This window comes from Notothenia coriiceps, unplaced genomic scaffold (genome assembly GCF_000735185.1).
Source record: "Notothenia coriiceps isolate Sejong01 unplaced genomic scaffold, NC01 NC01_scaffold00020756, whole genome shotgun sequence".
In the NCBI taxonomy this organism is placed as follows: domain Eukaryota; kingdom Metazoa; phylum Chordata; class Actinopteri; order Perciformes; family Nototheniidae; genus Notothenia; species Notothenia coriiceps.
Genome location: NW_011353457.1, coordinates 59,465 through 75,639, shown reverse-complemented (window position 1 = coordinate 75,639; position 16,175 = coordinate 59,465). Strand labels below are relative to the sequence as shown.

The window sequence follows — 16,175 nt, the reverse complement described above, 5'->3', positions numbered from 1 at the left end:
ACCTAATAAATTCAGTTTACTAAGAACTCTGGCACTTATCCACTTAAAAATTATATACGCAGTTCACTATACCACGTGGCAACATCCAAAGATGGACTTCTTCCTTAAGGGTCTATTCTCTGTATTGCAGGCTATCTACGGGGGCAGATTGGAAAGAGATCGAGAATTTGACTTTTGGACACATTGGATTTTGTGCTTACAGCCTACTGATATCTATCTTTAAGATACGATAGATTAAGATAGACATCAGAGGATTGGCTTCAGTCGACCACGTTTATTCTGACAAGGGTCGCTTTGATGTCACAGTTGCAATGCTTAGACTTTTGGACACATTGGACAGCTGATCGTTATCTTTTATTCATTTTAGGATAAGCACAACTCCAAGGTCTCATAGCTGAAGAGACCTTGGAGTTGAAGAGAAGAGAACCACTTTAAAATGCACATTTATGACCCAAATCCTAAATAAACGTTGTCTACTGTAATATAAAACAAAGACACAGACTCTTTTCCATCGTAATTCACACACTAACTTTCACCTCATGGCAAAATTCAAAGGACGACTTCTTCAATGGGGTCTTTTGTCTCTGTTTGCCTTAGTGCTGTGGTTATTATGGAGGTATTAGGTAGGAGGAATGGACGTCATTGGAGGTGAAGAGGGGGAGGATGGGCTTTATTTGACCAGGTTGATCATGAAAGAAACTCTCTTTGATGCCTCAGATGTAAAACCTTGGATTTTGCCATATTTCACTGCATTCCTGTCGAGAAGCGGCCGGCTGTTATACAGAGAAACACAATAGATTAATCATGTTTATCATTGTCAGCCCTACGGGGAGAGAAGAATGAAGAAATATTGGAGATTTGAGTGTTGGGCATGTAGGCAGTGTTTCTGCTTATACAGTCCTCTAGATGTGCATGGAAACAGATGAAGAAATACTCGCTACAGATCATTACGCATATACTGAGTATTGATTTCATTTCAGCTTAGTGGCTCTATAAATTGTTGTTTCGGTTGATTAAGGTTTTAAACGTTATGTACTTATGCTATATTCATGATCTTCAGAGGATTTGATTCCCCCCAGCTTCTCCTTAAGCATCAAACACATTGAAACGTTTACATTTTACTTAAAGAACCCATGTCATGCCCATTTCTACTGATCATATTTCCATTGTTGGGGTCTACTAGAGTAGATTTAAATTGTGTAATTTTCCAAACTCACATTGGTTTCTCATACAGCATCTCTGTAAAGTATGTGTATTCACTCTGTCCTAAACGGCTTGTTGGAGCCCCCTCCCCCCCCCTGTGAGCCCAGTGTGCTCTGATTGGTCGGGACGTTGCGAGGCCCGTTGCGAGGCCCGTTGCGAGGCTCGTTGCGAGGCTCGTTGCGAGGCTCGTTGCTGCTCGCCGCTGCTTCGAGGAGCGGACAGGTTTCCGGGTCGGCGCGATACAGCGAGAACAAGCAAAAGTCATCCTGAGCACACACAAACACTCACAGCCGGAGTAAAAACAATAAGTGTGGCTTGATATTGAGTAAGAAAAAGGTTTATAACGCTGTGAGAATGGGTCTGCGGAGAGCATTTATCCGCCATCCCAACTCGTCTATTACCAGCGTTCAGTGAGCTCTATGCAAGTCAATGGGATTCTCCCTGTTAGTNNNNGAGAGAGAGAGCCGATAGCCGAGTCCTGGTAAGCAGAGGGAAGCCTGGACCAGCCAGCCTGAGGTCTGCTCAGAGGGTCAGGGAAAGGCAGTCAGAGCAGAGAGCGGGCCAGCTGGAAGGAGCTGCTGAGGGAGAAGCAGCTGAGGCCGGCAGCTGCAGGGGAACTGCAATCAAGTACGCAGGAGAGGATCAGCGAGATGGGTAGAGACGCTAAGGCGCTTGCAGCAAGGTTACAACGAGCTCCAGAATAAAGCTGGAACAATCCAACTGGAGACTTCGAAAAGCTGTAGAAAACCTGAAAAGGACAGAAGCCAGAGTTGGATTACCGGTAAATCTCAGCTGGAGGATGGCCCATAAGTCAAGGCAAGCGTATAGCTATAGCGGAGTATGAGTACCATGGAGCAGAACGCCCAAACACAGAGAGGCCTCCGAGGAAGGCAGAGGCAGGCGCACCCGGGAACTGCTATGGGTTCAGACGCGGAGCGAACTGAAGGACATGGACCTTGAGACTGGACGAGGTGGAACAGAAAGCGGAATATGAACACGGAGCAAGAGGGCCGAGCATTTTCTGGGGCGCGGGAGCTGTCTGGGTCTACGCCCACACAGAGAAAGGGCCGGTGCCCAAAAACGGACAGCCAGTGTGTCGGTCCCCTGCAGAGTACGGAGAGGGTGGGGGTAATGGTGTTTGTGCTGAGTTTTTGTTGTCTCTGGCGAGGAACTTTGTTAGTAGGGGGGTAGTGTGCGACCCGATAGGATGGCTGGGGTGTCACTCCAGGCATCCCCCCGTCTCCTCCTGCCAATTCACAGAGCCTGCACAGTGATGCTGGTCTAGGTGCGGTCCTGTGGTTGGGAGCCAGACGGTAAGGGCCCGGGGAAGTTGTGATGCTAGACCAATGTTATATATAATGGGTATGTGTGGGCCAGTTAGTGTCAGAGTGTGTGTAAGGTGGAAACGCCCAAGCTTGTACGCTGTACCTCTGTATTCCTATGCTAATAGGACGTTATTAAAAGCCGAAAATTGAAGCCCTGTTCCGACTCCCCATCTGTGAACGTTACAGTAGGTACATTGAATGACATTCATCATAAGTTCTTTATAGGCAGATTTCTACCATCTCCTTGTCTCGCAATTTATTTTAGGATAGTTTGCTACCGTGTTTGCCCTTCCTTTTCTGATCTAGGGTTCTAGCTGTATTCTTACCCCATGGCCTACCAGGTTCTATTTGTTGCCTAAGTATTGATTTGCCTGCCTCTATGTTTTGCTTATGAGCTAGTTTAGTTTGTTGTATGTGTAACCAATAGCTGATTTTAAAGCTAGCACCCTCCTTGTAACGACCCACCCTGTCCCACAAGGTCTAATACTGTCTCTGTGTTTATCCTTCTTCAGTTACGATCCTGGCCATACTGTGGAGTGGAGCATGTGGTTTGCTGGGCACTTTTTGCATGCAGATATGGGTGATTTGCAGTGAGTGGGAATTGAATACAGCTACACGTGGTGATATTGTGGTTTAGGGGAAACCCTCAGCAGTTGGCCAGAAGAATCACTTTTTGACTATTTAACTATCACTATATGTGTGATATTATAATTCTTCTAGTTATTCTCTCCGTGTCTGAGCCAGCCTTCAATCGTGGGACTTAGGTGTGTCGACTGGGAAAGCTGAACAAGTTTTAATCTGCATTTTATAATACTGAACTTTTACCTGATTATTTATATAATAAACTTTTGTAAACATTTGAACTTGAGGCCTCGTCCCTGTCCATCCTTTTATTCTTATCTGCGCGACTTGTCCTAAGGGCTCGTATTGGGGAACCCAGGTTAGCGTTAAGTATCCTAACCCCCTTTTATTATCGCAGACCCCCCTCCCCGGTGGGGCAGGTCACATGTGCATGCTCACCTTTTTCTTTAGCTTATTCAACTTTATTCCATATCAAATGTTCATTCACACACATGTCCTGCCGGTGTGCCACACAATATTTAAAAGAAATGAGAAGGAAACCACTGGTTCATGAAAAAAAAGCCCTAGGTATCTAGACAAGAATAATTATATATTTCCTACTCATCTTGCACCCTCTGGGTAAAAATCAATGGTTGAGTCAATAATCTCAAGCCCATTTCCACGAATCATGACTGCTCCTTGCCTCATCCTATCTAGCAGCTGTAGGTTCAGGAGGAAGACGATCAGAGTCAAACTGTCACATGAATGACATGACTTCTCTCTCCTAATAGCTCAAACTTCCTGTGTAATTGCTCGGCTGTGATTGACAGTGGAAAGTTAGGCCTTTAGTTTCCGACTTCACTTCAGTGATTGGATGGGTTAGCTCGAATGTCACATTAAAAAGACGTTTAGAACAGTTTAAAGGCTCCATCTGTGTCTTAGATTCTAAAGTGTATATATCACCGTTTACGTCGCTGATTTTCTCCCCAACGGCGTTACGGCGCTCACTACAACAACAACAATGGGGGACTGCGTTGGGTCGATGATCGTGTTGCTTTTAATCATACGAAGCCAGATTAAATAAAATAATGACTTCTCCAACCTTACACTTTTCTCCAGAGTGCTGTGGTTCATTGTTTATTAATGTGTTTCAGCGGCATTTAAAATATTCACTGTCTGACTGTCACACAAGCAGCTGATGCATATCCCCAATTCCCCATAAGTGAATGTGTTTCAGTCTGAACTGACGCTGTTTGGCATCACAACGCTGTTATTAAAGTTTCTCTGGTATAAAATGGGTGATATTAGCATGGCAACCGAAGCTAAACTGAATATCTTGACTACTTGTTGCTATCCTATTGTGGCATAAGTCGTTTCCTACTGGCACATTTTACCGACGTATTTTTCATTATGATTCTACTTGGGATAGTCGGACATGACAACCTTTGCAGCCCATGTATTGATTACATCCGATAGCTGCTATAATACAAAACAAACGTCTGCCTCTCCACAATGATCAATAACAGTGAACGGATGGTCAAAGTAAGGTGCAAATAAACAGAATCACACGAAGCCTGTTAGTGTTGCCTGACTTTATAAAGTGTGTTTTTTTTGTTACAAGTGTGTGGTTGTGTTCTAGTCACTTTGCTCAGCACTACTGCTCGTTACAACTTGTATTTGCCGTACTCGCCTTTAACTGTTAGCTCAGGTTAATCTCGCCACCCTCCGACGTAAGCGTGATGTTTGCGGTTCTTGCTTCTAGACCGACAATTTTTTGGTGCTTGAAACGAACCGGATTCCGGAGCTTAGATTGGTATTTAATTCATAACTGAAATGTATCGACCCACTTTAGTTAAGTTCATTTTACTCACAAGAGGATTTAGAAAATGCAATTTTTCTAGTGCTGTGAAAACACATATTTTTGGCTTTCAGATAATAGATTCGAAAATGAGTTTGAGATGCAGGTGATTTCCAGGGCAATGTTTAATACAAAGGTCTAACCTCCCCTGGGGATTTTTAGCACAAAGCCATTTACCTTCATGGATCACTCTGCGTTTTGCCAAACTGCACAAAAACATAACATAAAACACTTACATCCATCATGACAGCCCACATATATCCCCGCAATCACACTTCTAATGGTGATACATCAGAATATGCTAATTCAGGGGAGAGGCTACTTTTCTCTCCTTTTCATTAGGAATGTAATTAATGCCAGAGGACCGGCTGATTAAATGATGTTACAGAGCTGGATTTCAAGAGCAGGCTGTTCAGTTTTATGAGAAAAGCTGACATCAATATTTCCTCTTGAAACAAATGAGAGCATGCTGTAAAATGGGAAATTCCTTTGAACATTTATTATGTTAAGGTTTTATTAAGGAATGTAGCAGCCAGTGAATCACTTGTGTTGATATCCAAAAATCATTTTTGAATAAAATATAAAGGCATTTACAGTATTCAGTGAATCCATGGCGCTTCCCATTGCTGCACATTGGTTTTTCAATGTTCTCTTATTACTTTACGTAAATCAATAAAATTGACAGGGTTTGAGTTTTTGTGTGTCTAGTTTTGGGGGTTATTTTGCTGTTCTGTCCTCCCTGTCGTTAGTTTCCCTGGTGTGTCTAATTGTCTGATTGTGTTCACCTGTTGCCCTTGTGTTTCTCCTCCCCTGCCCGGCTGTTTCTCGTCTCGTGATTACCCCTCCCTGTATTTAGTCTTGTCTCTTCCTGTGTTCAGTGTTGGTTCATTATTTGTCGTTCATGTCCCCCTTCGTGTTCGTCACAGTCACCTTTGTTTGGATGCTACCTCGTACCAGGGGGGTATACTACGAAGCAGGATTTTCGCTTAGCCGGCTAACTTCAGGGAAAACTCGGGGTTTCCGGTCCTACGAAGCTGGTTCTCTTTTTAGCAGGCTAGATCTCCATGGTAACTTATGCTGAGCGGCTAACCTCCTCGGGAGGAGGTTAGGTTGCAGGCTAAGAGATCAACTCAGTGAAAGCACCGCCTGCTGACCAATCAGAGCTCAGTGTGTCGGAGTTTAAAAGTACGATCAAGTCCTAGTTACAGGAGAAAGGAAATACAAAACTGTCGTTGCAGGAAAGACGGCCGGCAAAAATCAACTGACTGTGTGAACGTGAAATTGAATAGAATATCACCTCCCATCTTCAGAGCAATCTGACTATTATAACATTAGTGTTAAGAAAGCTTACTTAACATAAGTAACCGGATCAAAATAACAGCCTACAGTCCGCGGCATATCACATCATAATGTATCATATATTTCCTTATCTGAGTCAGCTTCTTGAGCCGTATCTGGCCGTGCAACAGGCAGAAGTATTTTAAGCAACACATTACGAAACACTCGAGTCAAATGTAGTTAAAGTCAGATCCACTCGTGTCTTAGACGGGGCATATCATAAACCTGTTAATGTACGCATTCAAACACTTGTTCTGTTACCAGCTGTGTTCACCTTGCAGGTGCAGCTATGTGGCTTTTATCCTGGATAAAGTGTTTAAGTCATGGATGTTTAAAGTTTAACGTCTTCATATGTCTAATATTATAGTTGACTTTTCATTCAGGAAGTATGACGCGCTGCGCTGTCAGTACGCTTCTCCATGTTAGTGATTGGTCGAATGCTCCAAATACCACCCCTTTTATGTGAACGCGAACCTAACTAGATAGGACATGGCTGGCTTGAGCGATCCACTTGACAACCCGCGTCGTAGTACCGTTTAGCGAGGGCGCGTATGTTTTGGATTAGGCCAACCGGCTAACTCAAACATATCCAGGTTAGGTTGAACCAGCTTCGTAGTACAGGCCCCTGTTCTTGGATTCTTGTTTTTGTTCAGCTTTTTTAAATAAAGCTCGCCTTTTGTTTCCTTTTGAAACCTGCTTCCTCCTCAATCTGCATTTGGGTCCTATTTTTCCCCAACCCTGACACAAACGTTCCTTTTTGCAATAAACACGTGATTTATTTTCCAAAGCAACACTCAGTGGTTGGTAAATGGCAAAGCTAAATGGATCTGATTAACATTAAAGCATTTAACAATAATTCAAATAAAGGTAAAAGGAGAGAAAACAGGAACAATATCCCAATATAAAAGACAACAAACCCCACAATGCCACCATTGCCTCTCTTCATTAATTTTCTTAGAGCGATGCATTTTTTGGCATAAAGGTCTAAGCATTTATTCCCTGTTTTACAGAGAAAATTGTAGTCACCTAAATGCTAATGTAATGGTTTAAAGAGCAGCGTTTATTTGTTAAATTTGTTGTATGTATTTCTCATTATGGTATTAATTATGTCTGGAATCCAATCAACCAAACAAAACCAGCTAACAGGAAGAACTGACTTACTTCGGTAGAGCATTGAGTAGGAGTTGATTCAGATGTTGCTTCCTGACAAACCCATGCCCCTTTGACTGGAAGAGTCAAACAAACAATCCACAGCCACAAACAAACTAGGAGAGGTTGCCGCAGCTGTTACCGTGAACATTGCTAATGTATCCAAGGTAATCAAATTAGGCTACTTCTAAGACCTGCACATGAATCGAGTTCGAACTAACCATCTAATCATAAGGAAACATCAACAGATGACCACCGTTTTTACTTTCAATATTGTTTCCATGACAACGGCACTGAGTTGGTTGTTGGCTCTAATTGGCCTTGAAAAATCAGCTGGTCTAAAAAGCAGTCCTGCCGTGAGCAGCGTGATGTGAGTCGCGTGGGTAATGACATTTTCTTTTACTTGTTAGTACCGTTGCCTTTACTGACCTTGCACCCCACATACGTCTAATATGTTTAAGCATATAGTCAATGTTGCATTTAACATGGTGCCATTAAAGATAGTCATGTGTACGTGGGAGTACGGAGAAAAACAACAGCAGTTTTGTAAAAACAAACATCTTTTATGTAGTAATATATGTTGTTGGTGAAAATCCAGACGATAGGGATGGTAGGAGAAAAACATACTGCCTCATTTCTCTACTATGTTTAAACACTTCAAAATGTGTATCTGTGTTCGTGGGCATTGGTATCAGGATCGTTAACCAAACAAACAACAAACTCAACTTATTCCCACCATCATTTCTAGCATCCTAACTTATTGACAACCAACCTCAACATCCTGGAAGAGTGAGATTTTAATTCACTTAACTAAATGCCATCATTGATCCCCTGCATGTGTGACACAACACAGTCGGAGTAAATGAGGTGTTATGGTTAATCATTGACTGAGACATCGCCATTATTGTCATGTTTGCATGCTTCTTCTATCAGGCAGGAGCACTGGAAATAGTGCGGGTTAAACCATTAAATATCATACACAACCCTGATTGTATGTGGAATTGTACCATCTGCACTGAGGTGATCTGGCAGCATTTCTCTCAAATTGGCTTCACATTGCAACCATTATTTTTTTATAGAGTGAGGAGCGAGCCAAATTAATTGAAGGGCAGTTCCTCTTTTGCGAGCCAGTGCTCAATGTTCATTTAGATTTGTACTGCACTATAAGAACCCAGTCATTAATCCTTGTCACCTGCCCCTTCACAGCAGGGGAGGGCACCGACCTACTATCTGGATCCCTACATGTGGTTTGACATGTTATTCTTAGAAATGCCATCTTCATTTAAAGAAAAAGGAATTATATATTCTGCAGGGAGCCCTTCTCCTCCAATGTTACACCTGCCATCCAACAGAATGTGAAGATCATTATTTCTCAGTGTGAAACAAAAAAAAAGAAAAAGAGTTCATTACATGTTAAACTAGTTGTTGTTTAAATTCTTTATGACAAAACTGACTGTTCAGATTAAAAAAAATTCATACTTAATTGTGTGGCACACGTAGTGATTGCACGTCTTCTTCTAAACAACATTGTATTTCAGTTAAGTTTCAGTTGATTCATTAATAGTAAAATACATAAGGGGGATTTATGTAATGGGACACCCTGATAAGCAATTTGAAGCTTGAGAATATGAACGCAGACACTAAGCAGGGAGTATTTTAAATATGTTTTAGTATAATGCGGTCACATTTAAAACCTACAAAACAAGTGAGACGAACCAAGGACACTAAAATGTAACTAACCAAGCCTTACTAAACTAAATAGTCCCAAAACATGAATTGAATTAGTCTGAAAATTGGTTTAAAAAGGTAAGACACATTATAGCAAGTACAAATAATACTAAAATGTATAAGGATTTCTGAGTAGACTCATTTAGAAGTCCCCATCTTAGGATATTCAAGCTTTAATATATTTTTGTTGCTGGGATGTGTTAACATGAGGAGTTACATGTTTCTAAAAACTATATATTTTCCTATCTTCGCCTTGTGTGATTGATTAGTATTGTGTACCTTCAAACAGAATAATGAATAAGACCAAGTGTGAGTAATTTTTGCAGTGAGTGCAAATGGCCCTTCACCATACTACTAATTCACTAATTCACTAATTCACTAATTAACAGAACCTATTTTCACCATTCTTGAAGTAACAAGAAACCTCTTTATTACCAGAAGAGCTCCAGTGTTACAACAGCATGTTGAGACATATGGCACACTAAGTCAAAAGCTGCCATTGCCTGCACTGTTCCCTAGTAAGTCAAATTCACTATAACTGCCAAGTGACTCACCACCCTGACACTCAAGATGTCAGAGAAACAGGACTAATGATCCACACCCCACAGCGCGTCAACACGTGCCTCTGGACATGTGTGAAGCTGTCTGGAAAAAGACAATGCCTTATTTTAACTGTTACTTTCACTGCGAAAGCATGTGTTTCTAGATGTGTCAAAACCCCGTGAACTTTATTTAAATACAGTATTTTCCGTGCGTAGATGTATCAATTTCCTGTGTGAGCTCACTTGGCACAAACTCATTATAACTAGTGGGGTGGAAAGAGAGCCGTCATCACGATGTCTCAGCATGAGCTTCTTTTTCAAGCAAATATTTGAATATTTTAAAAAGTATCAGTCTGTCTATATACTATCTATCTGTCTCTATCCATCTATATGTCTATCTATCTATATCTATCTGTCTCTATATATCTATCTATATATATATATATATATATATCTATCTATCCATCTATTTATCTATCTATATATATATCTATCTATCCATCTATCTATTTATATTTCTCTATATATCTATCTATCTATATCTATCTATCTATCTATCTATCTATCTATCTATCCATCAATGTATCTATATATCTATCTATCAATTTATTTATCTATCTGTCGATCTATCTATCTATCTATCTATCTATCTATTTATCTATATATATATATCTATCTATCTATCCATCTATCTATTTATATTTCTCTATATATCTATCTATCTATCCATCTATCTATCTATCTATCTATCTATCTATCTATCTATCTATCTATCTATCTATCTATCTATCTATCTATGTATCTATATATCTATCTATCAATTTATTTATCTATCTGTCGATCTATCTATCTATCTATCTATCTATTTATCTATATATATATATCTATCTATCTATATGATACTTTGGTTTAGGATGAAATAAATCCATCTATGTCACAGCAGTTATTTTTTAAGTTTAACAATTTTTCTCAGGCTCAAAACAGGAGCTGATGCTCATTTGCTAAGAAGTCTGGTTCATTTTCACAGAATTGTACTAAATCGATTAATAACTGTATGAAAGCCCTTGGCAACACAATCACACGGCTATTGTTTTTATAGGTGTAGGGGAGAGAACATTTGTGAGTTAATCAAACTTACTGTACATGTACGCTAATATTTAAAAGAGCATGCCATACAGTCTGACAACAACTAAAGATAATTTCTACTCAGATTGTTGTTGGAATTCCTTCTTTTAAATTCAGAGCATCATCCTATCAGAGTATTCGTAGCAAATTACAGCCAGGGGCAGAGATGAGAGCAGACCAGAAACATTTAAATGAATACAATTGATTATCATAGCAACCACACAGAGATACCCCCTTCATGTATCAATATATCCTTCTCTGCGATCAATGGACAACCTTCTCAACCAGGCAGATGACCTTTAAATCACTGAACAAGAAGAGCTGCAATTTAGGGCTGTGGAACCGGCTGAACATGTTGATTGATTTAGGCAAGTAAGCAAAATCAATTACACTATATAGAGAGTCTCTGTCAAACACAGAATACAAACACAATCATATCTCACCACAAACTACTTTAAATTAATCCAATGCAAGATCTTGATTTTGATTTGATTAAGAGTTTTGCAAAGTACTTATCAAAAGAAATTATGGTTTCATTCAAATACTTCCCAAACTAAAAAGAACATTATGAACAGTCTGAAATAAGTTGTAAGTTAGGATCACGCGAGTGCCCTGTATAGTAGTTTTAAGCCCCTTGGAGACCAAGGTAACTCAACCAAGTAATGTGAAATGAAAGTCTTGAAATCCAGAATAAAGTGGAGTCATTTTGATCTCCACTCTCCAGGGGAACTCACTATTGGTTCTCTTTCAGCACATCTGCAGGGAACACCAGTACATGTGTTAGGGGTGATTACAGAAGGAGTCCCATAGATGTTGTATTAAGGCTCCGATGAATCATTGATAGAAATACAAAGCTGTTTAATATTAACTCAGAACAATGCTGAACTTCACATGAACTGGGAAGATTTCAGTCAGACAGATTCATGAGAGACCTTTGACAGGCGACATGTGACAGGGGAGAATTCTTACCCATGTTGGTGATATGGTGACGAAGAAGTGTTAATGCAGACAGCACTCGGCTGGTTTATAATTCATTTTTTTTGACAAAGACAGAACAAAATGCTAAGAGACTTGGTCTGTCACAGGTTGCTCTCATCGGACCAAAAGCATAAAGAGATCTCATTTCCTTTCATCTTCACCTTCATCTTCCTTCTCAGATTGTTAACCGGAAGGCTTTGACACACTCTTTACATTTTGACAATCGCATAGTCGGAAATCAAATGGAAAATAAAAAAATGAACATTGTGCTGCACATCTGAGAAGCCCTACATGCATCTCATGTTCAGTGAAGCGTCTGTCTGTTGCAGTTGTACTGAGGAGAGAAAACAGAAAAAAAAAATCCATTACCCTAAAGGCCACAGTAAATCACTGGTCCTGTCAGTAAACAAAAAATGAAATGATAGTGTTTGTCTTTTTATTTTTAGAATATCCACCTGTTTGTATAATAACATTTATCAAATAAACCAAATGTTATTCTCGCCCTCTAGTAGATGTGACTAATCCCACTAACCACATGTTTTTCTTTCCAGCTATAGAAAGGTGTTATTCCCTCCATGGTGCAGAGTGCAGAGAGTATTGGCTCTGGCATGATGACTAAAAGAGAGAAAAGCCATTGAGAGAATGGAGGCACCCGAGAGGACAAGCAGGTCCCATCAGCTGGAGGTCTGTGTACCTATTACAAGCTTCAATGTATCCCCACAGCAGGTAACATATAGTTGCTATTGAACTGGAATACTAAAGGACACAAGGTGCTAAAAGCCCAAATGCTGTCCGTCCTCAATGCTTAATGTTTCTTTTGAAAGTAGAAACACATCAATGGCCGCTATGTTCCAGTCCTCAAAAGGCCATTTGCATTTTCTACCACGTGCCTGGTCTGACTCATCATCGCCTAAAGAGCAATTTCCTGTCATTAATCGTGGGGGAAAGGTGATTAGAAGGAGACACAGCATATGAAGATAATGTCCCCCCATGTCCCAAATGCCACAGAACTGAAGGTCATTCATCCCTTTGATACCTCGTTGCAAAAAATAGGCAGCTGACATAATGAAGCGCCAAGAGACACTAAGAGCTGTTCTGCCTCTTTGGATTCCCCTTTCCCAATTTCCTGGAGCTCTGTGGATGTTACATTTACACAAAATGAAGCTCAGTTGGTGAATGATGTACCGTTTTAGATAATGACATGATGATAAGTTAAATTACACTACATATTTTCATTTCCGTTTATTTGATTCTTCTCAAAACAGTTAAAAAATAAGATGTTCTTTGCATGTGACCATCAATATATTACAGAAATATATTGCAATGTAGTAAACTAAACCATTTCAAATCTATTAAGATGTAGAAATGTGAGTCTCATAAGTCCTACACTTTATGCAACATGGGTGCTTTGACATAATTTCATCACTTGAAGCAGCCAGCTTAAAAAAGAAATATCATAACACAGTGTTTATTCTGAAAATAAAACAAATTCAATTGATGTTGGGTTATATTACTGCAAAGATTGCTGATGATGGAACATGTGTATACCTGTAACTAAGAGTAAAATCACAACTAAGATTGAGTTTGCAATACAATGAAAATGTACACTATTTGCATCCAAAACCAATGGTCAAGTAAAAAAAAGAAATTCTATAAAAAGAAACAGCCTGAAGTAAAATTGAGACATGTTCCCTTTAATTATATAATAAGCAACAGTCACAAATATCTTAAGAAGAAATATTTGAGTGTATTCACCAATATTTCCAAGCCTAAAAGCATCTTTAAAGATCATGAATTATTTGTTCAAATGGATGATATGCCTAACCCTGTAAGTTTAAATTATCTCTTTTCTTAAACGTTTCTTATTCAAGCACCTCTTCACAAAAGCATTTGTCACAAGCGTATTTGTCTTGGTCTTAAATCATGTGAATTCCAATTTTCCAAATAATGTTTCACAAGGCAATAACTTTAGACTGACACTTCAGACAAAGTAAATCCAACACAACAGTTATCGAAATTAAAGATTGTATTAAAAACGTCATGAGAGATGTATCGAGTGGACTCAACCCTAAAGGAATTATCATTGTTTTTTTTCTTCCTTCAAAATCAATCTGGTTCCGAGCAATTGGATTGCACAGTTAAGGTATAGTGTGTCACCTCAGTGCCAACTGTAAATTAGGCTTGAGAAGAAAAACTGCTTTACTTTCTAAAAGGAATTTGTCACGGTGCCTGGAATAAGGGGATCTATTTCTCAGGGGACTGATATTTCACTTTGAATTACTCCTCTGGTCCATTCATCTCCTGACCAATACAGTCTGAGATCCTGCCGCCGCCTTGTCATCTCACAGATTTGGTGTCAGCCCTGATGAATGGCATTTCATCTCTCTGTTAACATGTTTCTAATTCCTGCAGCAGAGTAAAGCTAAAGGCCAAAAAGGTCCTGCAGGATGAAAAGGAAATAATAAGGGAGAGACTTTAGTATATTCCAACTCAGGAACAGGAGAGCAGCAGCGACTAATACATCTGTTTGATTGTTTCAACCCCAGGGCAGAACTTATATTAGAATATTTCAAATAGGCCCATTCCTCTTTGCAGAGAAAATCGATCTTAGGTGTTATCCAGCAAATGGAAGTCATTAGCTGACATAAGCTAATGCAGAGTACATTGAATGTGTTGTTGATTTGCGACTGTAGTAAGAAATCCTAATAAAAGGCCAATGTAAGTATAACATAAACCATATGGCATTCTCTGGATTAATACTTAGGTCATCACCTGTGCGATATAAATTAAATAAAACGTGTATACAAAAGTAAATCCATATACATGCACACTATCTAATTCAGTAAATAAAAGTGACGATGTTGATCCAGGAGCAGTATACCTCTGTGGAAATGTTGGTCGGTTTCCATCTGCTCTGCCACACCTCTCTTACCCAATGGAGCGGCAGCAGGCCATCACACCAAACCCCGAGGCGATCAGACTTTAGAGGAACAGAATAACACATTTTGCTGTTTGTTTTTTCCCAAAGATGTTGGTTTCACTGGGAGAAACCTGACCAGATAGACCTGGACAGAAACTTGACTGTATAGTTGGAAAAAAAGAGAAAATATTTGATCTGAAAGTGGACCTATCATGCTATTTGAATAATATAGTGTAGGACCATACCTATATAAGGCATATTTATACTTTTTATTTTTCAAAATACCAAACAGATCATGCATTTTAGCCATTCCTCATTTCGCTCAATTTAACACTGTCTTTGCATGGGCTGATTCTGTGAGAACAGCACCATCTACAGGCCTGGCATATGTACTACAGCGTCTCCAGGCGGTTTCCAACGGCAATTGTCCCCGTTAGCTGGTTCTCTCCTTTCGAGTGAGAAAGTTGGCCCATAGCCGTAGGCCACTTCTGTGCGTCATAGAGTGGTTCAAATCATGGATCAGTCTGTTCCAATCGTTGCAGCCCCTTTTTAAAGAGATTTGGGTATGGAGGGGAAATAGAGATGGTTTTTTTCTGACACTTGGTGAGTTCCTGGAACACCTAGGGAAATGTTCATGTATAAAAGACGTACAAAAGTGCATTTGCATGATAGGTCACTTTAAGTTTGTTAGGGAAGAGGAGGATTGTGCTGACTCAGACCAATAGGTGCATTGTGTTTAAGCTTTACATTTATTAGCCTTGGACTGGTTGCATATTTGTATCCAAAAATAGTCAATCAATTCCATAATCTTTTCTAATCAATTCCAGTTTATGTTCATGAGAAGCATTTCAGCCGTTTTTGTGAATTATTGTTCCACATGCCTTGAGATAATACAGTGAAAATAGTCAAACTGAAAGGAATAGTAGAGGCCAGAAAGACCGATGGCTTATGGATTTCCCAACTAAGGGATAGTTACTGATGCAGCAGTATGTTAGTTTTAGATACAGACAAACTTGTATTATTTATGATTCCCTCCCCCTCTAATCTGCTCTAGTTTTATTCCATTCCAGAATGGCCTCGTCCAGATACACTTGCCAAAGTGTTTAATAAAGCCTGCTAAATATGAAGATGAGGCAACTAAAGGAGAGGCACAATGGACTGAGTGAGCTTGTTTTCTTCTAGGGACTGTTCATCACTTTGTTGTGTCTGACTCTTTGCTCCTGTGCTTATTGGTCTCTGTCTCAGCCGCTTTTTTTTTCAGCTTAAAGGTCCCATGTCATGGCCATTTCTACTGATCATATTTCCATTGTTGAGGTCTACTAGAATAGATTTAAATTGTGCAATTTTCCAAAATCATATTGGTTTCTCATACAGCATCTCTGTATAGTATGTGTATTCACCAGGTATTCACTCTCTGTCCTAAACGGCTTGTTGGAGCTCTTACCCCC

At 39.8% G+C, this 16,175-nt stretch overlaps 1 protein-coding gene across 1 annotated transcript in view; it reads right to left on the bottom strand.

The window, feature by feature from the left end:
• Positions 1-1,747: 1,747 nt before the first annotated feature.
• LOC104952913 (collagen type IV alpha-3-binding protein-like) overlaps positions 1,748-16,175 on the bottom strand; it is a 21,618-nt gene continuing 7,190 nt past the window's right edge. Inside the window, exons 6-7 of the mRNA XM_010779820.1 lie at positions 2,052-2,248; positions 1,748-1,951 (exon numbers count right to left, since the gene is read on the bottom strand). Coding sequence (XP_010778122.1) covers positions 1,748-1,951; positions 2,052-2,248 — 401 coding nt within the window. The remainder of the gene's footprint in view (positions 1,952-2,051; positions 2,249-16,175) is intronic.